This window comes from Typha angustifolia, chromosome 2 (assembly GCF_048772165.1).
Source record: "Typha angustifolia cultivar Huaian chromosome 2, ASM4877216v1, whole genome shotgun sequence".
Taxonomy (NCBI): Eukaryota; Viridiplantae; Streptophyta; class Magnoliopsida; order Poales; family Typhaceae; genus Typha; species Typha angustifolia.
In genome coordinates this window covers 2,537,804-2,561,969 of record NC_133240.1, presented here as the reverse complement: position 1 = coordinate 2,561,969, position 24,166 = coordinate 2,537,804, and the positions used below count along the sequence as shown (strand labels likewise).

Genomic DNA, 24,166 nt, shown 5'->3' with positions numbered 1-24,166 from the left:
AATACATAATATACATCATGCAATTAATTATGAGTTTGGTGGGATCGATAGTCCTTCAATTCAACCAATATGAATTAGTTATTATGTACCTACGTAGAGGGCTACACACTGTAAGGTTGTTGTCTGCGGATATGTGGGCACTTGTCACTGGTCCATGGCGCTGTACGGGATGTGGGGTGCGTGAAAAGTTGTAAAGTAATCTGTTCATAGTTCGGCGACCCATCTACGTACCACAAAGAAAGAGATATCGGAGAGAGAGAGAAATCTATGGAGAGAGAGGAAGAAATCTATCGAAAGAGAGAGAGAGAGAGAGAGAGAGAGAGAGAGAGAGAGAGTCCGATGCCACGTCGCTGTAGGGTTAGATAGAGAGTAAGGAGAACAGAAGAGTCGGCCCCATCCGGTGCAAATGTTGGATTAATGACAGCTTCGAGGAAAGAGAAATCGAGAGAGAAGTAGAAGATGAGAGGGAGGAGGAGAAGAAGGAGCTACCGCAAATAAAAGGAGAGCTCTCCAACCAATTAACTACTCAATAGCGAGATAGGGAGAGAGAAGCAGAAGAAGAAGAAGAAGAAGAAGAAGAAGAAGTACAAGAGAAGGAAATTAAATATTATACAAGAAACTAGCTAGCTATAGTTGAGGGCATGGGACATCACTCCTGCTGCAACCAACAAAAGGTTAAGAGAGGTTTGTGGTCTCCTGAGGAAGATGAGAAGCTCATTAGATACATTACCACCCATGGCTATGGCTCTTGGAGTGAAGTTCCAGAGAAAGCAGGTCACTCTCTCTCTCTCTCTCCCTCTCTCTCTCTATCTAGATCATTATTGTTTCAAAGTAATGGAACTGGCCTTAAGTTCTTAGTTTTTTTTTTTTAACATTCTATGCATTATGACGCAGGGCTTCAGAGGTGTGGTAAGAGTTGTCGCTTGAGATGGATCAACTACCTGAGACCCGATATTAGACGAGGGCGGTTCACGGCGGAAGAGGAGAAGCTGATCATTAGCCTGCATGCAATAGTTGGCAATAGGTTTCACTCTCACTAGAATTTTTGGTTTTCCATTATCGCATGCATGTTACTCGTGCATTGTCGTAGTTGTATTGGATTTAACCTACATTCTAGTGTTATAATCGACAAAGGTGATGCATGTTTATATAATATTATTGCATGTTTTTATTTCCTCCTATTCGTCTGCCTTTGTTTATATGCTGCAATATTAAAAATTAGGGTATTATTTTAAAATAATGCGTTTCATCCTTTGACGTCCGGCAGATGGGCTCACATTGCAAGTCACTTGCCTGGTCGAACTGACAATGAGATCAAAAACTATTGGAATTCATGGATCAAGAAGAAGCTACGAAAGCCGAATGCACCGTCGTCAACAAGCCCTCCAAATGCAGAGCTCGTCCAACCAGGCTTTAGCTCTATCGATCAGCTCGACGTCATCGTTAACCAAAATTTAACGGCGAAGCGAGTCCCAGACGCCATGTTTCTCCCTCACTGTCCTCTTTTTATGTTCAACACCGGGGTGAGCAATAGCTGCGAGAGCAGCAGCGCGAGAGAGGACGTTATCCAAGATATCGCCGATCTAAGTTCCGAAATGTGGAACCCTAATCACCAAAACCAAGCACTGCCTCCTCTTCTCTCCTTCACGAGTAGTAGCGGAATGGACTCAAACTATTTGCCTCCCTTGGTTGATGCTCAAGGCAACATGGTTACAATGGATGCTCAACAGTGCTGTGTGGGTGAAGAAGTGGATACAAATGGAGAGTGCTTTGAGAAGCAAGATCTAACTGAATGGATGGAGTCACAACATTACTCGGGGCTTCTTATCTGGGATCAAGGTGGAGATCAAATCCTCCCAACATCTCAATCAAGTATAGACACCATCCCTAATCCCTTCCCTTCAACCTTGTAGAGGAACAAATAAGGTGGACTTAATATCTCTTCTACCTCTTTCTTTGTATGTATAATAAGGGTCTTAGTTTTTTTTTTTTCCCCTCTCTCATTCTCTCTTTGAAGTTGATGTGTGAGGCCCCATGAAGGGAGAGTTAAACATGCATGCATGTGTGCAATGTCCAAATTAAGAAGATAACACAAAGAAGTCAACAGGAAATAAGTTGTGTTTGGGTTTTTTTTTTATAATTTTTTTTTATGTTTCTACTTTTGTCGTGCTGCTATCAAATGGTAAAGGCTCCACTATTCTGCACTATTTCTAATGGCCTTTCTTTAGATAGAGTATTATTATACCTGCACTTTGCTTGAAGGAATTGGCTTCTTTGAGTTCATGATTGGCAATAGAAGAAAAAGATGAGTTGCTTACCGTACTCCTATTTGCTTTAGAAAAGTCTTGAAAGATTGGGTCCTCCTGTTACGTGCGAAGGTAGGGAACTAATTAGTGAACTCTGATGACCATGGGCAACCCATGATAGCAAAGTTTAAACGTACGTATAGATCGCACTAGTAGCTAGTCCAAAACTTTTGGGTCCATTACATCACCATTAATTAATTCTACGTACCTAAGAAAGAAACTCTCCCTCAAATTAATGCTAACGAGACAACATTTCTACTATATATAGAAATCGACGACATCAACTAATTTGTTTTAAGAGACATTGTTTTCTGGATAATGATCGTAGTTATGCTATGGTTTCGACCATGACGCCTCTTGTGGCTCATCCAATTAATAAAGTTGATGAGAGATGTTCAACCAATATATATATATATATATATATATATATATATATATATATATATATATATATATATATATATATTCATCAATAAGGCAGCATTAATTTCTTTGAGCACCCAAATATTAGTAACTACTCTCAATGGTAGGAAGAGAACTCCTGAGAACTTTTAGCCAGTAGTGGAGCTAGAACTTTTGCATATTATGGAATTTAAACAAGTCTAATTGCAAATAGACTTAATTAACGAGGAGAAAAATGTATGCAACTATCCAGAATACTTCTTTTTCTTTTAATTTTGAAAATACTATAGTAGAATGTTGGTTAAAATTAAGATTTGGGAAGTTGAAGCATGTTAATCTCTTCAGGAGTGTTTATATTTTCTACTACCACGAAAGAACAGTGTGCAAAGTACCTTAAGAACAAAGGCAACTTAATTTAGAAAATAAAAACTATGATTTGAGTCCATGGATATTTGGATCAGTGGAGAGAATGAGCTCACATCCTTTCCTCTTCTCTTGGGATCAACGCTACGTGATGGCTTCGTTCCATAGCTTGCCATCCGAGGAGGATCGGAATCGAACAGGTAGAGAAGAACCCACTTAGAAGATGAGAGTAGGTTCCTTTCTATCCTCGAAAAAGATAGTTAAGTCTTCAAGTAATCTGTTACTAATAGGAAAGAAGCAACTATTGGCTAACTTGGGTAGTTAGAGATGAGAGGAGCATGTCGAGCTAGGTCAGGGCAAGGTCACGTAGTGGTTTTGATCGGCTATTGCGGCAAGTAAGAAGAGCTCAAATACCATATTCCATTGGGAATGGATATCACTGGGGTCTCTTTTAAGTTTAAGTAGGAGTGGTAATTAAGTCAGGTTAATCTTCTTGGTCGGGTCACGACAATGTCAATACTAATACGGCCTATCTATTAAGTGGGTGAAAATTTCTAATCATGAGTACAACACATTTATTAAAAGAGCTACACGGGTCATAAACAAATTACTAAACGACACAAATTACTTATTATATAAGTTATTTAAGTTATAAATAAACTTATTCATATAACAAAAGAGTTTTTTTTTTATCTATTACAAACGATTTATTTTTATTATTATCCTATTATTGTGTTATAAGTAGGTTATTATATTATAAATAAGTTTGCAGATCGGCATGTTAAGCTGGTTGAGAAAATAAATATGAATATAGTCCATTTAATAATCGACTTAAGTGGGTCAATTAGTTTATTATCTAAAACGAATTATATTAAATAAAACCCATTTAAAACTTTCAGTGTTGGGTTATCTAATCCTGTTAAAAGTTGTCTAAGGTCCAAATCATGAGATCAGCATGATGCATGAATGAATAAGTGATCGGCTGAAAACGGCATGCTTCTAAACATGAGTATACCAATAAAAAGAAAAAGACTAACTGCATTCAAATTAAAGATCATTGGTGAAAAAGACGAATATTTTTTACTTATGAATATTTAAAAAGTAAATTAAAATTAATCACTAAATAAACTTAAAACAAATTCTTTTAGCAATCTTCAAGCAGAAACATGTCAGATCAATTTTCCAAATTTGTGTAAGATTCAAAGACAACATATATGATATCTATCAAAAAACATACAAGCCTTGAAAACATGCCATGATATCCAATAAGCTCCAAAACAATATATTTTTAATTAAAGTCAAATCAAGCTTAAGATTTGCAATATAAGTCGAGTTTACTATTTTTAAGAAATTCCAACTCAATAATTTAGCACACAAAAAGTATGTAATAAGATTCAATTTGCATTAAAGCATAGTATAGATTCAATATGAAATAAAGCAAATAAATCAATCATAACCATAATGCCAACCATGCGTATATACTCAATTGAGTCAAAGCATAGACATGCATAGATATGCATAGCATAGACATGAAGCAAAACTCAATACAAGATCACAGCGTAGTCAAGAAACGTAACCACATCACGACTCATATAATATATCATGGCAACATAAGTCAAGAAATCTAAAACTACTCCCCCTTTGTCCTAGCATCCTAGAAACCTACTTCAACAAGTTATATTCAATCATGTGGCAAATATTATAATTTGGCAAGTTATAATCAAATCAAGCCTCAATTTAATTCATAATTGATTGATCGCATGTAAATTTAGAAATTCAGATTTCAACAAAAATATGCATGCAACTCTAAGCACAAGTATGTCTAACAAATAAGACATTTAGTATGTAAGTAACAAGTTAGATGTACAATTTGCGGACCCAAAATACGAGTAAATATGATGTACAATCTAGAATTTTATATATGATAAACTACACTACACATGAAAGTCCCGTACAAGCAAAAAGGTTGAATATATTGGATTCAAAATCAAGTCAAAAGTCAGCAACTCAACGGAATCATTTCGTAATGACTCTCACCGGTTGGAATTGTGACGCCCTGCTCGACCGCCATGTGTTCACCCATACGGCAAGCGCGATACATATGACATGACATATGGGTTCATCACACAAAAATAAACCTTTACTTAATATAATATATCTTGGAGATAAATCATATTATAATCCAAATAAATATATTAGCATATGAATATCTAAATCCATAATTAATAACTATAGTAGATCACTACATAATGTGTCAAATTCCACATAGGTCATAATAAACCATCAACTTATGACTAATATACGAGTAAAATATAATCCAATGCATATTATATAAATCACCATTTGATATAATAGAATATAAATATATATAATATTGGTGCAACTTAATTTTTACATAAGTTATTTTCTATATTATCTCACGTCTAACTCACCTTATCTTTACTTTAAAATATTTTCTCCACGATATCTCAAATTCTTATCAGATATCATATATCTAAGGGTAAAAAAAGAGTCATAAGCTAAAAACTCAGTAAATAAATCTTACATAGATCAATGATGCTAAATAGACAATAAATTATGTACTAGATTATATGAATAAAAAATAGCACCATATCATGCATGGGTATATAAATGTATCATAAGTAATATATGAATAAATAATAAATCTTATATCATAAATGAATATGTACATATATCTTCAACGATATATATATATATTAGGTTTTTTATTTGTTGGCAATTTTGTACAAAATATTCTAAGTGTATTTTTTCATGTATATGAGCTTTACACAAGTCTAGAATATCACTGGTGTGAAGAATTGCAAGATCATTGGAGAAAAGCCGTCGCGTTCTCACTGCGTTCACAAACGCGTTCGAACGCGAAATCTGCGTTCACACAGACAGAGAGCCGCGTTCACAAATGCGTTCGAACGCGAAATCTGCGTTCACACAGACAGAGAGCCGCGTTCACAAACGCGTTCGAACGCGGGCACTGCGTTCACACAGACAGAGAGCCGCGTTCACAAACGCATTCGAACGCGGGTACTGCGTTCACACAAACCGAGAGCAGCGTTCACAAACGCGTTCGAACACAACCTGAAGAATTCAAGCTGTTGCGTTCGAACGCACTTGGGCCCGTTCGAACGCACCTGAGATTAAGTTAGGCCGTTCGAACGCACTCGGGCTGCGTTCGAACGCACCTATGAAGTTTGCAATTTATTGGATTTTCGTGAGTACGAATATGACTTGGATTTGGCTCTATCTTGGAGATCATATATAAGGATAGTGTTGCCCTAACCTAGGGGAGTTGAAGAAGATTATTCAAGGAGACTTTTTGGAGGCTACATCGGTTCTTCAACAAACAAGGCCCTTCGCATCTACAAATCTTTATCTTTCGTCTTAAGGGCTATCTAGACGAAAGATCAATCTCGAGGGCTACTGAGATTGGACTTCAATCACAAGAAGCAGTGAATCGTGGGTTCTAGCGATCAAGACTGAGATGAACAAAGTCGTTTGGATCGACGGGTTGTTTTATGAGTCAGTCTTGTAACTGCTACTATCATAGTGATTGGTTTTGATCCGAGTTTGGATCCGTGGTTTTTTCCCATTTGGGTTTTCCACGTTAAAATCTTGGCGTTCATCTCTACTTTTGTTTTTAATATTTCTTCCGACTTTTACTTAAGCGAACGAGAAATATCATTGCCTAGAGGTTAGATACATACGTGTGTCTAGGGGTTTTTCAATATATATATACTATAATTTCCTCAAATATACCAACATATAATGTATGCCGACCATGACTATGGTATGACAATTCCAAAACCATATATGATGCATAACGACCATTTGATAATTATATATATCAACATATGAAAAATATCAAAGCATATCTCAATATTTCAATTATCAATACTCATTCAAACGCCCTTGTGAACACTTTGTGAATGCTTGCATCAGGTTCGCAAATACAGAGAATGCATATTGTGCGTTCAAACGTGGTCGAGCGAGTTCGAGCGCCCGCGTTCGAACGCTTGTATCGCGTTCGCACATCCAGGGAAGGGGTTTTTTGAGTGCATTCGAATGCGATCGGACGCATTCTAACGCGATCGACAGGAATCCTCTAATATTAGGGTTTCATATTGTTTTAGGATTTGTTGGCTAGCCTCTATAAATATATGGAAGGCAGCCAACTTCATTATGCTATTTGATTATTGATTTCTTACCTCCTATCTTCTCTTTAGACTTCTCCCTCCCCCCTCTTCACCATCCTTCCACATCTATCATTGACAAGGTTTCTCCTCGCTTCTAATCTCCCTCGCCTGTCGAGCCATTCCTCTTCTTTGGGATCTCGACCACTTTATTCCTCTTATCTACTTCCCTTAATCACTTCCACAATCCACCCTCATCTCTATATCCATTCATAACCCTAACATCCACGTCACCCGTCACCACCTTCATCACCCACGTTATTTCATGTTTTCATCCTGTTATAGTTTGAATCTGTGAAGGGCATAAATACAAAAGTTGTATATTAGGAAGTTGCAGATCCAACCTAATTGGTTTCATAAGTTTTTGATTACCGTAGAATATCTAACAAATATTTTCCCACGGTTGCACGGACTGCTTCCTACAATAAATTCAGATCTTAAGGAATTATTCAGTAGCTGATCTTTTGATTCCAGATCCCATCAATTTGGTAATAGAGCATATCAATTTAGTATCAGAGCCTATCATTTGCTATCAGAGAATATCAATTTGGTATTAGAGCCTATTAGAGTACTAGACCACGACCACCTTTGAGACATTCTTTCAATATTAGAGGAGGCACAAGACCCCCTTCGAACTCTCACACCTGCCCAAGTGGAGGAGCGAAGACAAAGGGCCTTTGCTTTCGATGTGATGAGCATTTCACCCCTGGTCATCGGTGTTCTAAATCGATCGAGAGTGTGATGCTTATCGACGGTCTTGACGAGGATGATGAGATTGTTGATTATGGAGAGTGTCTAGAGGAGGTCCATGAGGAGGCCGTTGTGGAGGGTGTAGAGGAAGATATCCAATTGATGCATGCATATTCGGGTACTTCAGCGCTGAAGACGTTATGGGTAAATGGACTCGTTAGAAAGCATTGTGTGCACATCCTCATCGATTCGGGGAGTACACACAACTTTCTAGATGAGAGGTTGGTGAGGAGATTGGGTTTGGATGCCAAACCAACCACGGGATTTGACGTTGCTATTGGAGACGGCACGAAGCTTAAGGTAGTGTGTCGTCGGTCAGTATACGGGTGCAAGGACACGACATCATTGTGGACTTGTATCTGTTGGCGCTGTGAGGAGCAGACATTGTCCCTAGCGCTCAGTAGTTACAGAGTTTGGGACCCGTAACATTTGATTTTCGGAGCATGTAGATGAAATTTAAATAGGGAAACAAAGATGTGTGGCTTGATGGTGTTCAGTCTTCGCCGATTCCTACGACGCAACTGATGATGGGGTTGCCTTGTGCGTATAATTTGGCCTATAATTTGAGGAGCCATAGAAGTTGCCACCGAGGAGAGCGACGGACCATCGCAAAGATACTGTACCCGAGGTTGCACCGGCGAACATGAGGCCATATCGGTATCCACATGTGCAAAAAGAAGTTATCTTAAAGATAGTAGCCGAGATGTTGGAGCAAGGCCTCATATAACTAAGTCATAGCTCATACTCATTCCCCATACTATCAGGCACTAAATGCTATTACCGTCAAGGATCGGTATCCTATTCCAGTTATCGAGGAGTTGCTAGATGAGCTTGCAGGGGCAATTATGTTTAGTAAGCTTGACTTAAGGGTCGGGTATCATCAAATTAGAGTTCACCTGGCGAATGTGCACAAAACTGCATTTTGAACTCCGGTCGGGCATTACGAGTTCCGAGTGATGCCTTTTGGTCTCATCAATACTCTAGCTACCTTATAAGGCTTCATGAACAATATATTTTGGCCTTTATTGCGAAGGTATGTCTTGATATTTTTTGACGATATTTTGGTGTATAGCAGGACTGAATTAGAGCATTGGCAGCATTTGGAGGACGTGCTGAATTTGTTAAAGTAAAATTAATTGAAAATCAAGAAGTCCAAGTGCCTATGGGGAGTACCACAGGTGGAGTATTTAGGCTACATCATTTCAGCGAATGGTGTAGCGGCGGATCCTCAAAAGGTTGCATGCATAACCGCTTGGCCTATTCCTACTACTAACACTGGATTGAGAGGAATTTTGGGGCTGACCGGATACTATCGCCACTTCATCGCTAGATATGGCAAGATCACTGCTCCTCTCACTTCTTTGTTGAAGAAGGACTCTTTTAGATGGACAGATGAAGCCACTATAGCCTTTGAAAAACATAAAACAGCAATGACGATGACACCTATTCTAGTGCTATCGAACTTCACCAAAGAGTTCATTGTGGAATATGATACGTCGGGTGTTGGCATAGGAGCTATACTAATGCAAGAAGAACGTCTCATAGCCTTTCTTAGTAAGGCTTTATCACAAAAATCTAAGCAATTATCGACTTATGAGAGAGAGATGTTGGCAATTCTACATGCGGTGACAAAGTGGAGGCCTTATTTGATCGATAAATGATTTATTATCCGAACCGATCAAAGGAGCCTTCCATACTTTATGGGACAGCGTATACACACTTCAGCATAGCAGTGATGGGTGAGAAAATTGCTGGGATATGATTATAAAATCCAACATAAGAAAGGAACGGAAAATAGAGCGATGGATGCACTATCGCGCCAACCCGATACCATCGAGCTTGCAGCCTATTCTTCTCCTACCTTTCCCTTCCTTGACGAGCTGAGGTATGCATGTACATCTAATCCAAATATTTTGAAATTGTTGTAGGAGATGATGGATGACCTGAAGCGCCATCCTGAGTTGGAGAATCAAGGTGGTTTGCTGTTGGACTGCGGATGCATTTGGGTGCCCGCAAATGATGGATTGTGACAAAAATTGTTGGAGCACTTCCACCAAACTCTAGAGGCTAGTCATGAGAGTGTCTTAAGGACTTATAGGAGGATATCTTAGAGTTGCACGTGACCCGAATTGAGGCGGGATGTGAGGAGTTTTGTCTGTGCTTGGAAATTTGTCAAAGGGCTAAGGCAACCACATTGAAACCAGCCGGATTACTACAACCTTTACCTATACCGGACCGTGTTTGGGGAAACATTTCTATGGATTTCATAAAGGGTCTTACGTTGGTACGTGGTTATTTCATTATTTTTATGGTGGTTGATAGATTAAGTAAGTATACACACTTTTTAGCATTGTCACATTCGTTTTTAGCCAAGTTGGTGGCTGAAATTTTTATTAGAGATGTTGCTCGATTACATAGCATGCCACACACGATTATCTCGGATCGTGATCATATATTTATGAGCAACTTTTGAACGGAGCTTTTCAGATTGTAGGGGACTCGATTGAACTTTAGTTTGGCTTACTATCCACAGACGGACGGCCAAACCGAGGTGGTCAATCGAGGCATTGAGCAGTATTTGAGGTGCTTTGTTGGAGAGATGCCGAGACGATGGTTGGAGTTCTTACCATGGGCGGAGTAGTCTTATAACACTACCTATCATAGCAGCATTGGCATGACTCCATTTGAGGTGGTGTATGGACACATGGCTCTGACGTTATGCGCTTATGATCCAGTGACATCTGCCAATCGAATAGAGATGGACTTAGCATTGATAGATAGAGACGCCATATTGAGGAGGTTGCGTGCTCATCTTAAACTTGCTCAAAACCGCATGAAGCAAGTTTATGATTGTAGCCATAAGGAGTAGAAGTTCGACATCGGCAGTTGGGTGTTTGTGAGGGTACAACCGTATCGACAGGTGACCTTATATCCGATGCAAAATCAAAAGTTAGCACATCGCTATTTTGGTCTGTTTCGGGTGTTGGAGCATATTGGTCCAGTTGCATATCGTTTAGAGCTATCGAAGGGGTCGAAAGTACATCCTGTCTTCAATGTTTCATTGCTGAGGGAGCGCATTGGAGATATGAGATCGTTGGATCAATTCTACCGGAGCCATTGGTGGAGATAGAGATCGTAGAGTCAGTTCGTGTACTCGCTAGGCGCCGACAATGATATGGTACCAGATTGGAGATGGAGATTCTAGTTGAGTGCTTGGCAAGCCATCTGATGAGGCAACATGAGAGTTGGAGATTGATATTTTGGAGTGTTTCCCTGACTTTTCACCTTAAGGGCAAAGTAGGGGAAGCGTGGTAGGCTGATACATTTAGTTAGGATCTTTTTTTATTGTATTAGTTGTTTATTTTAATTAAAATAAAATTCATGTAGGTCACATTCGAATGCAAGAGGCGCGTTCGAATGCCCTTCCGAATACCTGCATCGGATTCGCAAATACAGAGAACACATATTGTGTGTTCGAATGCCTGCATCGCGTTCGCACATACAAAGATGAAGCTTTTGGTGCGGTCGAATGCATTCGGGCGCGTTCGAACGTGATCGGCGAGAATCCTCTAGAATTAGGGTTACATATTGTTTTAAGACTTATTGGCTAGCCTCTATAAATATTTGAATTGCTGCCAACTTCATTATGCTATTAGATTATTAATTTCTTTCCTCCTATCTTCTCTCTAGACTCTCTCCCTCCTCCCTCTTCACCACCCTTCCACCTCTATCATTGGCAAGGTTTCTCTTAACTTCTAATCTTCCTCGACTATCGAGCCACCCCTCTTCTTTCAGATCTCACTCCTTCCTTTTAATCCAAAAGGTATTCGGAGAAGATAAGGAATACTGGTTTAGTTGGTTTGTTAGGGTTTCATATTATTTTAGGATTTGTTGACTAGCCTCTATAAATATGTAGATGGCACCCAACTTTACGTTGCTATTGGATTCTTGATTTCTTGCCTCCTATCTTCTCTCTAGACTCCTCCCTCTTCCCTCTTTGTTCCCTTTATCTATATCCCTTAATCACATCCACCATCCACCTTCACCTCCATACCCATCCATAACCCTAACATCCACTCCACCTGTTACCACCACCATCACCCATGTTATTCCTTGTTTTCGTCCCTGCTACAGTTCGAATCTGCGAAGAGCGTAAATACAGAAGTTGTATATCTGGAAGTTACAGATCTAACCCAATTAGTTTTGTAATTTTCTGATTATCAGAGAATATTTGACGAATATATTCTTACGATTGCGCAGACTAATTCCTGTAATATATATTCAGATATTGAAGGAATCGTTGCGTAACCTATCTTTTGGTACTATAACCTATCAAATCGGTATCAGAGCTCATAAAAAATATGCTTATATTTAATCATGTCTACATAAGATCATATAATTATACTGGAAGACAAAGTAGAATGTGTATATATAATTATAAAATATATCATGATAAAGGAAAGTTGTCTACAGGATAAAACTATTCGCAACCTGATTAAAAGACAAAATATGTATTCTTTCGGTCAGTCAATCAAATGTTAACTCATCACTAGTAGGGTCTATAGGGTCTCAGATAAGGGTTTGGGGGTTTCAAATTACTCTCTTTACTTTTATTAAATAACTATATCTGTAATTTGAATAATATATTATGTAATTGGCTGCCTAACTAATCTAATTTGCATAACTAAATAAATAAAAGGGAAATAAAAAAGGAGAAGAAGAAGAAGAAAAAGAAGAAGAAGAAGAAGAAGAAAAGGAAGGGAGGGAGGTCGCTGCCGGCTAACCAGTAGCTAGCCTCTCGTAGTCAACTAACCAGCAGCTGGCCTCTCATAGCCGGCTTAGTTTTAGCAAACCCGAGCCCAAAGGAAAGAGAAGAGATAGAAAGAAGAGAAGAGAGAAGAAAAGAGAAGAGAAGAGAGAACTCGCCTATCTCTATACTCTCTCTCTCTCTCTCTCTCTCTCGCATTATACTCCACCTCCCACTCAAACTCTCTATTGGTTGTTGCCTCTGTCCACCTGGACAAATAGAGAGAGAATAGAGGTGGTGGGAGGATGGCGGCAACTGGGGCGACAGTGGGGCCTGCCGTGTTCACCTAGCTTGGCTTAGTTTGCTGGGCCAACGACTAGGGACGCATGGTGCCCTCATGCATGCCCAGTTGCATGAGTGCGAGGGTCGGCCACAATTGTGCTCACAATTTAAGTTTTTTTAGGGCTCAGTTATTATACGAACCATGGACAATATTCACTAGAAACATCTAAAGTACTTAAGTTCGATTTGAACTGAATTGAGCATAATTTGAATCGGTTGCGCAAAATAGCTATGGAAATTTGATAATCCTATTCAAACATTGTTCTCCTTTTCCATTGGTGAATATCTTATTAAGAATCATAGATGTTCTACCAACTAAAGGCTATAATAACTAAAGGAATTCACGGGAGATTGTTATGATCTCCCGTTGAAAGGTTTTATCATCTCGCGACAAGTTCTGGACATAATTTGCATAGAAATTTTGAGAGATATTCCAGAGGATCTAGTCATTAGATCAACAGAAAATTTTGATATGAGTAGCCTTGGGAGAGAACTTTCCAACTAATCTTGTTTCACATAAATTACATGTGTAGATCGAAAGATATCTCCGAAAAGGTAGACAATCGTGAGAAGGTTAGACCTATGAGATCAGATCTGCATGGGATTTGAAATCCATGGATGGGGGCACAGATTCCAAGGTGAGGTATGGTGGTGTAGGCTGGTAGTGATAGGGTAGCACAGGTAGGGATATTGGTAGTGGAATGTCAGGGATTGGGTAGAGGTTAGGGCGATGGTAGATAGATTAGAAGGAATAGAGGATATAGAAGAGGGGGACAGAATTTAGAAGAGATCAGACCAATAGAATGACAGCACGGTGGGCAAGGATAGAGGAGGAAGGAGAGCCGATTGCTAGAGAGAGAGATATGGGGCCATAATGCTGCAATAATCAGATCCTAATCAAATTAGGGTTTCCTCCACATATTTATAGAGGTTAATTCTAGACCAACCTAGATAAAGACTTGATCAACCAATACCACATGACTAAGCCGAGTCGAACTTGAGTTCACAATACATCTCATGACTTGACTAAATCACTTAATCGATTTGACAAGACTCAATTAACCAATTAACAAATTGAGTCTATATTTAGTAGGTACTTGAGTTTATGGCTCAACTAATAGGGCAGCTGCCAAAAAGATATGCAAGAAATTAAAGTAGATAAATAGGCTCATGCCAATGAATCCAATGTGTCACAAATGGATTCAGTCCGACCGAGTCATATCAGAGATCATAAATTAATTATTTGATAGTTCTAATTTTTGAGCTCTTAAAAGTTTTTTAGGAATTCTAAAGGAAAAGGCACTAAAATGGGAAAGAACTCAAATAGTTCCTCCACTACATCTACTCCAAAATGGTTTAAGTTGAATTTCAAATCTCAAGGAGAGCGGTGTCAAGACTATAGACATACTAGAAAAGATTGCGCAAATCTAAAGGATAAGGGCAAGACATTGAAAGCAACTTGGGATGATTTAGTAATTTCGACAAAGAAGAATCTAGTTCAAATAAAGATAAGCATATTATTTTTATTTCTTTGTAATCTATTCAACGATGGTTGTGATAATTTTTCTACACGATAAACATCAAGGAGCAAGAATAATGAGGACTTAGGCATTGACCTTCAAATTTCCTATGAAACCACCAAGATAGGCCCGTAAAACATATGAGATGGAGAAAGCTATTGTGAGAATGATGGAGAAATTAAAGCGATAAATGATTAATCTGATTCACAACGGTTTTGGACTCAATGAAGCACATAACTTCCAAGAGAATCTGCAAATAATCTAACCAACAAATCCTCTTGAATTTTGTATATGTTGTTGCTCTTGGAGAGAGGTTTCCAACGAATCTATCGACCAAACAGTTGCTGAAGGTCAATTAGATCCTAGCTTAAGAGCCCTCCAATGGCTAGATGGATGCTAGATTTAGTTCTTGGTGTGATGTAAGAGAAGTTGTTATAGAAGAGGGAGGTTAGAAGCTGGAAGATGTCGGGTGGTGGAAGAAGGGAGGTGGAAGAGGGCGCCAAAGGCTAGAGACAAGTAGAGGAGGGGATAAAGGTCAAAGCCAATTCTAATATCATCATCATCCTCCTCCAATTAGGGTTTCCTCCACATATATATAGAGGCTCACCCTAGGGACTTATCAACTAAATTAAACAACTCTAACAAATCCTAACAAATCAACAACTAAGTTAAAACTCTAACAAACCAACTAAATCAGTCTTCCTTATCTTCTCCAATTAACTCTCGCATTAAGCTTTCATTTTGTCACAGATAGGTTTCGAATCTAGAGAAGTCATACATATCAAAGTTGTAGATCTGGAGGTTGGTGACCTTATCCAACTGGTTTGATATTATTTGGATATGTGTAGAATATTCTATGAATATTATTTTAAAACTGCATAAAGTTGTGTTAGGTTTTTTATTTATTGGCAATTTTGTACAAAATATTCTAAGTGTATTCTTTCATGTATTTGAGCTTTACACAAGTCTAGAATATCTCTGGTGTGAAGAATTGCAAGATCATTGGAGAAAAGCCTCGTGTTCTCACCGCGTTCACAAACGCGTTCGAACGCGGGCACTGCGTTCACACAGACAGAGAGCCGCGTTCACAAGCGCGTTCGAACGCGGGCACTGCGTTCACACAGACAGAGAGCCGCGTTCACAAACGCATTCGAACGCGAGCACTGCGTTCACACAGACAGAGAGCCGCGTTCACAAACGCGTTCGAACGCGGGTACTGCGTTCACACAGACCGAGAGCAGCGTTCACAAACGCGTTCGAACGCAACCTAAAGAATTCAAGCTGTCGCGTTCGAACGCACTTGGGCCCATTCGAACGCACCTGAGATTAAGTTAGGCCGTTCGAACGCACTCGGGCCGCGTTCGAACGCACATATGAAGTTTGCAATTTATTGGATTTTCGTGAGTACGAATATGACTTGGATTTGGCTCTATCTTGGAGATCATATATAAGGATAGTGTTGCCCTAACCTAGGGTGGTTGAAGAAGATTATTCAAGGAGACTTTTTGGAGGCTACATCGGTTCTTCAACAAACAAGGCCCTTCGCATCTACAAATCTTAATCTTTCGTCTTAAGGGCTATCTAGACGAAAGATCAATCTCGAGGGCTACTGAGATTGGACTTCAATCACAAGAAGCAGTGAATCGTGGGTTCTAGCGATCAAGACTGAGAGGAACAAAGTCGTTTGGATCGACGGGTTGTTTTGTGAGTCAGTCTTGTAACTGCTACTGTCATAGTGATTGGTTTTGATCCGAGTTTGGATCCGTGGTTTTTTCTCGTTTGGGTTTTCCACGTTAAAATCTTGGCGTTCATCTCTACTTTCGTTTTTAATATTTCTTCTGACTTTTACTTAAGCGAACGAGAAATATCATTGCCTAGAGATTAGATACATACGTGTGTCTAGGGATTTATTTTTTCAATTGGTATCAGAGCGGGTTCTCTCACTCTTTGAGAGAGATCAAATAGGTATGGATTTTCATAGAGATGGACCCTCATCTATTAGACCTCCTATTCTAGATGGATCAAATTATGGATATTGGAAAGCTAGGATGAGAGCTTATTTGAAGTCTATAGATGAGAGAGTTTGGATGGCCATTATGAACGGTTGGAGTCCACCAATGTACATGGTGAATGATGAGTTAGTTGAGAAACCGATTGAGTCATGGGATAAAACAGATTATGAAAAAGTTGGCTGGAATAGCAAAGCAATAAATGCAATTTTTAGTTGTGTTTCCTCGGAAGAATTTAGAAGAATATCTACTTGTGAAATAGTAAAACAAGCCTGGATGATCTTAGAAACAACTCATGAAGGTACTATGGCTGTAAAACTTTCGAAACTTCAGAGGTTGACTACTAATTTTAAAACCCTACGTATGGAGGAGAATGAAACATTTGATGAGTTCTATGCAAAGTTAAGTGATATAGTCAACTCCAGTTTCAACCTAGGAGAGAAAATTCCTGAAAATAGAATTGTCCGTAAGATCCTTAGGTCTCTTCCAGAAAGGTTTCAGGCGAAAGTTACAGCTATTGAGGAAAGTAAGGACATTGACTCTATGAAAGTTGAACAATTGGTAGGAAATCTACAAACATTTGAGTCCAGTCTTTCAAAACCGAGGAAGTCCAAAGGGATAGCTCTATCCACTGTTGAACAAAATTTAGAGGAGTCTGAAGATGAAGGTGATTTAGATGTTGAGATGTTGGCTATGTTTGTCAAAAAGTTCAATAAATTCTTTCGAAAGCCAAACAAGTTGAATACTGAAAAGTTTGAAAAAAACAAAACTTTTGTGAAAAAGAAGAATACTGTGACTTCGAATACAGGTGGTAGCAACAATAATATCAAACAGAAAAATAAGAATTCTGAAAATAAAGCTCAATGTTTTGAATGTTCTGGTTTTGGACACATCGCACAAGAATGCCCTAATCGTCTTAAGAGAAAGGGCAAAGCTATGAAAGTTACTTGGGATGATTCAGATGAATCTAATGATGATTCTGATAAAGACGAAGAAAACTTTGTAGCCTTTGCCTCTTCTCTGCTTAATACTGACTCTGTTGATGATACTGATAGTACAGATGATCTTGATATGCTACCGGCTAAGGAAGATGAATCTGAAATTCAAAAGGCATATAATGACTTGTACCTGGAGTCGTTTAAACTCAAGAAAAGCAATCTTAGACTACTTCAACGACTCAAGGAAATTGAACCAGAAAAAATTCAATTTGAGGAGAAGTACAAATTGGAGCTTGAACGTGTCAAAGACCTTTTTGAACAACTTGACAATGCGAAAAATAAAATGAAGGCTGATGAAATTGAACTAGAGCGATTGCATAAGGAAGTTACTTTTCTAAAAGGGAAGAACAAACTAGACGAGATTCTAAAAGCTCAGATCTCTGGAAAAGACAGGTATGGTGTTGGATATACTAGTAATTCAAATAATAATAAAACTGTTTTTGTTTCTGCAGGTAAACAAAAGGAAGAATACCTGAAGCCATCAATCGTATTTTCAAAGCAATCCTGGATGAATCCTTCAAAATTGAAGTTGAATCTACAAACTGGTGAATCTTTGACGGCACCAAAGGTAAACTTTAGTCACACTCCTCGACAAAAGGTGAGTAGAAAAGGGTTTGTTCCGACATGCTATCATTGCGACATTCTAGGGCATATTCGACCTCATTGTAAATTTTTGCAAAAACCTAGAACTGCTTTCATTTATGGGATGAAAACAAAAACCATATGGGTCAAGAAAAGTGATTTGAAATGTTATGTTGTGCATACAACCTTGAAAGCTTCAAATTCTTATTTATGGTATTTAGACAGTGGCTGTTCAAGACATATGTCGGGTGACAAGTCGTTATTTTCTAATCTTGAAAAACATGAAGGGGGAGTTGTGACATTCGGAGATGGTAATTCATCAAAGGTAATAGGTAAAGGAAAGGTAAGTACTCTAGGGATTCCTAGTCTCAAAAATGTTCTTTATGTTAAGGGCTTGAAAGCAAATCTACTAAGCATCAGTCAATTTTGTGATGAAGATTATGAGGTAAAATTCTCCAAAAATGATTGTACTGTTCTAGATCATGATGGTAATGTTATATGTTATGGATCTAGAACATCTGATAATTGCTATGTCGTTGGAACTTCACATAAACTGAAATGTAACAGTGCGTCTTTCGACATTGCAGATCTTTGGCATCAACGTCTTGGACATGTAAATCACAAGGAATTATTTACTCTGTCCAAACATGAAGTGGTAAGAGGAATACCTAAGATAAAAGAAATGTAAAAAAGAGTGTGCGGTTCATGTCAAATTGGAAAACAAATTCGTATCTCACACAAGAAGGTAAATACAGCTACTACTGACCGTGTGCTACAATTAGTTCACATGGACTTGATGGGACCAACAAAAACTGAAAGTCTTGGAGGTAAACGCTATATATTCTTAATGGTCGATGATTACTCCAGATATACCTGGGTTGCCTTTCTACGTGACAAGTCTGAAACCTTTGAAGTTTTTAAATCACTATGCTTAAAATTGCAGAATGAAAAATCTACAACCCTAGTTAGGATTCGTTCTGATCATGGTAGAGAATTTGAAAATGAAAATTTTTCTATATTTTGCGATTCTCTTGGTATTCAACATGAGTTTTCAGCTCCTATAACTCCACAACAGAACGGGATTGTTGAAAGAAAAAATCGAGTTGTGCAGGAAATGGCTAGGGTTATGCTTCACGCTAAAAAGGTTACTCAAAAGTTTTGGGCAGAGGCGATCAATACAGCGGTACATGTGATAAATCGTGTTTATCTAAGACCAGGTACAAATATGATTGCTTATGAAATCTGGAAAGGTAAGAAACCTAGTGTTAAGTATTTTCGAGTTTTTGGTAGTAAATGTTATATCTTGCGTGATCGAGAATATTTGACTAAATTTGACACTAGAAGTAGCGAAGGCATCTTCTTGGGGTACTCGAATAATAGTAGAGCCTACAGAGTATTTAACCTTGAAACTTCTACTGTTATGGAATCTGCTAATGTTATGATAGATGAATCCTCGACTGACTTAACTAAAGCTACTTCTATTTCTGTTTCTGCAGATACATATTACGAAGAAATAGGAAAGGAGCTTGATCTGGAAATGGAGAATCAGGACGAGGACAAAGTTGAAATGAACAAAAATGACTGCAACGTACCGGAACCATCTGCTAGAGTGAAATCAAATCATCCACTGTCACAAGTGATAGGAGACTTGAATGGACCAATTAAGACAAGACGACAAATCCAAAGTGAGGTATCATTTACTTGTTATACATCTTCTTTTGAACCTAAAAATGTGAAGGAAGCATTGTTAGACGATTCTTGGGTAAATGCTATGCATGAGGAATTAGAGCAATTTTCTAGGAATGATATTTGGTATTTAGTTCCTAGACCTAAGAATGTGAACGTTATTGGAACAAAATGGATCTACAAAAATAAAAGTGATGAACATGGCAATATAGTTCGAAATAAAGCCAGACTAGTAGCACAGGGATACACTCAGGTTGAGGGTATAGATTTTGATGAGACATTTGCTCCTGTTGCTAGATTAGAGTCTATTCGTATACTGCTTGCCATTGCTTGTCATTTAAAATTTAAATTGTTTCAAATGGATGTTAAAAGTGCTTTCTTAAATGGTATCCTGAATGAAGATGTTTATGTGGAACAACCTAAGGGTTTCGAAGATCAAAAATTTCCTTCTCATGTTTTTAAATTGAAAAAGGCTCTTTACGGGCTAAAACAAGCTCCAAGAGCTTGGTATGAGAAGTTGACCACCTTTTTAGTGGATGCGGGGTTCACTCGAGGGGGAGTGGACAAGACATTATTCATCAGACGTGAAAACAAGAGTTTAGTTGTGGCACAAATATATGTAGATGACATTGTCTTCGTGGCGACGAGTCAATTATTAGCTAAGGAGTTTGCTGATCTCATGCACAGTCATTTTGAGATGAGTATGATGGGTGAGTTGAAGTTCTTTTTAGGGCTTCAAATTACTCAATTGGAGAGAGGGATTTTTATCGCTCAAACCAAGTATGCTAAGGATCTTGTGACTAAATTTGGTTTAGAAAATGCAAAACATGCTAGAACTCCTATGAGTACAACTACCAAACTAGGTAAGGACATGTCAGGAAAAAGTGTTGATCAGACAGTGTATAGGAGCATGATCGGTAGCCTTTTGTACTTAACGGCTAGTAGACCTGACATTGCATTTAGTGTCGGTGTGTGTGCTAGGTTTCAGTCTGAACCCAAGGAGTCACATTTGTTTGCTGTGAAACGTATCATAAAATATGTCAGTGGCACAGTTGATTTAGGTATCTGGTTTACTTATGACTCGGGTGCTATCATATCGGCATACACGGATTCTGATTGGGCAGGTTCATGTGATGATAGAAAAAGTACTTCAGGTGGATGTTTTTATATTGGAAACAATCTGGTTGCTTGGCACAGTAAAAAATAAAACTCGATATCTTTATCTACTGTAGAGGCCGAGTACATTGCAGCAGGAAGTTGTTGTTCTCAGTTACTATGGATGAAACAGATGGTCAAGGATTATGGCATTGAACAAGATACTATGGTGCTTTATTGTGACAACATGAGTGCTATTAATATATCGAAAAATCCTGTTCAACACTCGCGTACAAAACATATTGATATCCGACATCATTTTATACGCGAGTTAGTTGAAGACAAAACAATAGCACTAGAATATGTTGAGACGGAGAAACAGTTGGGTGACTTGTTTACAAAACCTTTGGATTTACAGAGATTTGAGTATCTTCGTACTTCTTTAGGGATTTGTGCTTTGGACTGATTTTATTGGGATGTGTGTTCTTTTTAGTTTGCGAGTTTCTTTTGTTTCATTTTTTTTTTGGTTTTCATTTACTCTGAAATTTTCTTTGGTTTTAGTTTCAGATTTATCGAGAGTTTTTGTTATAAATAATAAAAAAAAAATTGCTGCACTCCTAGATTCAATAATATCCTCTTGACATAAAAATATGATTTTTCTCTTGATTATGAGTTATTATAGTCAATTTTGTCATCTTGTAGTATATTGTTTCAATTTTGAATTTGTCACTCCCTCGACTTCTATAATAATAAATTTTTAATGCCTCATAACGTATGTGTATTCTTGAGTGAGCATGATATCATGAATATTTTTTTAAATAGCTCTCTATTAACTTTGATTTGCACAGTTTGACCTCATGCTTAGTTATCAAATATATTTTTATAAAAGATCAATGAAAAGGGCTACAATGAGTTAGTGTGAAAGCCGTCTTGTTTCGAGTCCAGTTTGACTCAGTACATTATTTGCAAATTTAACAAAAAAAATATGATATATGTGAATTTCTTCTTGCACATCATTTGATTTGTACTACAAGAAAAGGGCTACCTACTCATGTGTGAAAGCCATCATTGCACATATATGGTTCAATAAAAAAATTACAGGAAAAATTCCTGCTGTATTATGGCGAATAAGTCGAAAAGTGTAAACTTTCTATACTAAGTCGGTTTGACTACTGTGTTGCATCATTGTTTATATAGTAAAGTTTGTTTAAGAAGATTGGTTCATGTTATCTATGCTCATCTTGCATATGTATATCGTTATGATCAATCAAGATTAATGTAATTTTGAGTGATGCATTCGAATTGATTATAATATGCTTTTGATGATTTGATTGATCTTGTATGACTTATTTCATTTGATTGTCATATTCTATGTCTTGATTATATTTTGGAATTCTAGAAGTGCATCTTCAAAAATATTTTTACCTTGTTTTTAGTTTAAAAAAAAAAAAAAAGGGCGTTCGAACGAGGATTGTTGAGTTCGAACGCGGCGCGTTCGAACGCGCGGACTGGTGCGTTCGAACGCACACATGGGTTCTTTAAATATTGCGTCCGAACCCAAGGGTTTCATCTTCCATTCTCCAAACCCTAAAAACCCTTCATTTTCCCTTTCTCAAATTTTCAAGATCTTGGTGTTTTTCATCGAATTTTTCACTACAAATCCTTTTTGGGGGTCGATCTCCTCCGGATCTAGTGTCTTTCAACCAAAATTTTGAGTTTCTCCCCACATTTGCAAGGTATGATCATCCATTATTCTTTTTCAATAAACTTGTTTGATTTTGAGTGATTTGTGCGTTCTCAACTTTTGATCACGTTAATGTTCAACTTTTGATGATTCTTGTGAGATTGAACGTGATATCTTAGCATTTTTCAAGTGCAAGATGTTTTTCCTTTTGGGGCTTCATGGTTTTTCCCATTTTTCTTTGGATTTCTTGCTATTTTTTTGGTTGCTTTCGGAGATGTATTGAATATTGAAACGTGTTTTCTTTTCAAGAATGCCTAAGAAAACGACGGTGACCAAGAAACCAAGGCCGCCTTCCTCGCCATCCTCGGCTCCCAAGTTTTCTTCATCAACGGCTGAGGGTCGTTACAAGCATAATTTTGGCACCCGTCCTGTTATCTGTGAAAGACCCGTAGTTATATCTGATTTTTTTGAGTTGGGGATTGAACAGATCTTTACTGAACGTGGATGGTTATCAGTGTGTCGGATGAGCGGGACTGCTTATGTGGAAGTTGTTCGAGAATTCTTTAGTAATGCCACGATTTCTGATCACTGTATACGTTCTACTGTTCGTGGTGTATCTATATACCTGGATTCCGATATTATTCGTGCTGAACTGAGTTTGCCTGATGGTGAGTTTCAGTATCCGACGTCTGCTCCACTCCCTGATATAAATGACTATGCCGGTACAGTCCTGATCAAAGGGGAACGTTGGAAAGGTAACATGATGCCGCATGCAAGGCTGACTTCTGTGGCTCGCATGCTTCACCTCTTTTGTCTGTACAATGTCACCCCCAAGACTCGCCATTCCAGCATTAGTTTGGATCGTGCGTTCCTTCTTCATGCCATGTTATCGGGAGTCTCTATTGACTTAGCTGCCGTGATCAATGATTCCATTCTCTCAGCTGCACAGAAAGAAGCACCTCGTGAGGGATTACCGTTTGGCATTTTTCTTACCACTTTGTGCACTCAGAGTGGGGTGCGAGTAGATGCTTCGGAACCTTCTCTTACTTCGCAGAAACCATTGGATCGGATTACTCTAAAGCGGAGTCAAGCTCACGACCAGACGTCTCCTCTCAAACCGTCCTCTTCCACCGCTGGTCGGTCATCGCATCTCGACAGTTCTGATGATAGCTCTGCCGATGACTCATCTCCCACTGAGGGGGAGTTACCACAGTACTCGGACCGGTTCGATCAACTTAGTACTCAAGTGCAGGATCTCTATTCCGCGGTGAATGATCTACGTACTGAGCAAGTCCGTCAGGGAACTGTACTTGATTCCGTGTTGACGATTCTTCATCGTCAGTTTCCTCCGAGTTCCTAGTCTTTGGCATTTGTGCCAAAAAGGGGGAGAGTGTCTCAGTGTTTAAGTGTCTAGGTGTGTAGGGGGAGTATGGGCATAGGGGGAGTTTAGTGGAGTTTACTTGATGGTTGAACT

General features: G+C 38.5%; 1 protein-coding gene across 1 annotated transcript; it reads left to right on the top strand.

The window, feature by feature from the left end:
* Positions 1-468: 468 nt before the first annotated feature.
* On the top strand, positions 469-2,196 carry LOC140774565 (myb-related protein 308-like). The gene is made up of 3 exons (XM_073117609.1): positions 469-774; positions 895-1,024; positions 1,268-2,196. The coding sequence occupies exons 1-3, from the start codon at positions 642-644 to the stop codon at positions 1,911-1,913; spliced, it is 909 nt and encodes a 302-aa protein (XP_072973710.1). The 5' UTR covers positions 469-641; the 3' UTR covers positions 1,914-2,196.
* Positions 2,197-24,166: the final 21,970 nt, after the last annotated feature.

Bases quoted from the DNA above. Each gene is read 5' to 3' on its own strand.
- LOC140774565 (XM_073117609.1), top strand. From the start codon at position 642: ATGGGACATCACTCCTGCTGCAACCAACAAAAGGTTAAGAGAGGTTTG. The intron at 775-894 runs GTCACTCTCTCT...ATTATGACGCAG, and splicing joins TGAAGTTCCAGAGAAAGCAG to GGCTTCAGAGGTGTGGTAAG. The intron at 1,025-1,267 runs GTTTCACTCTCA...GACGTCCGGCAG, and splicing joins CATGCAATAGTTGGCAATAG to ATGGGCTCACATTGCAAGTC.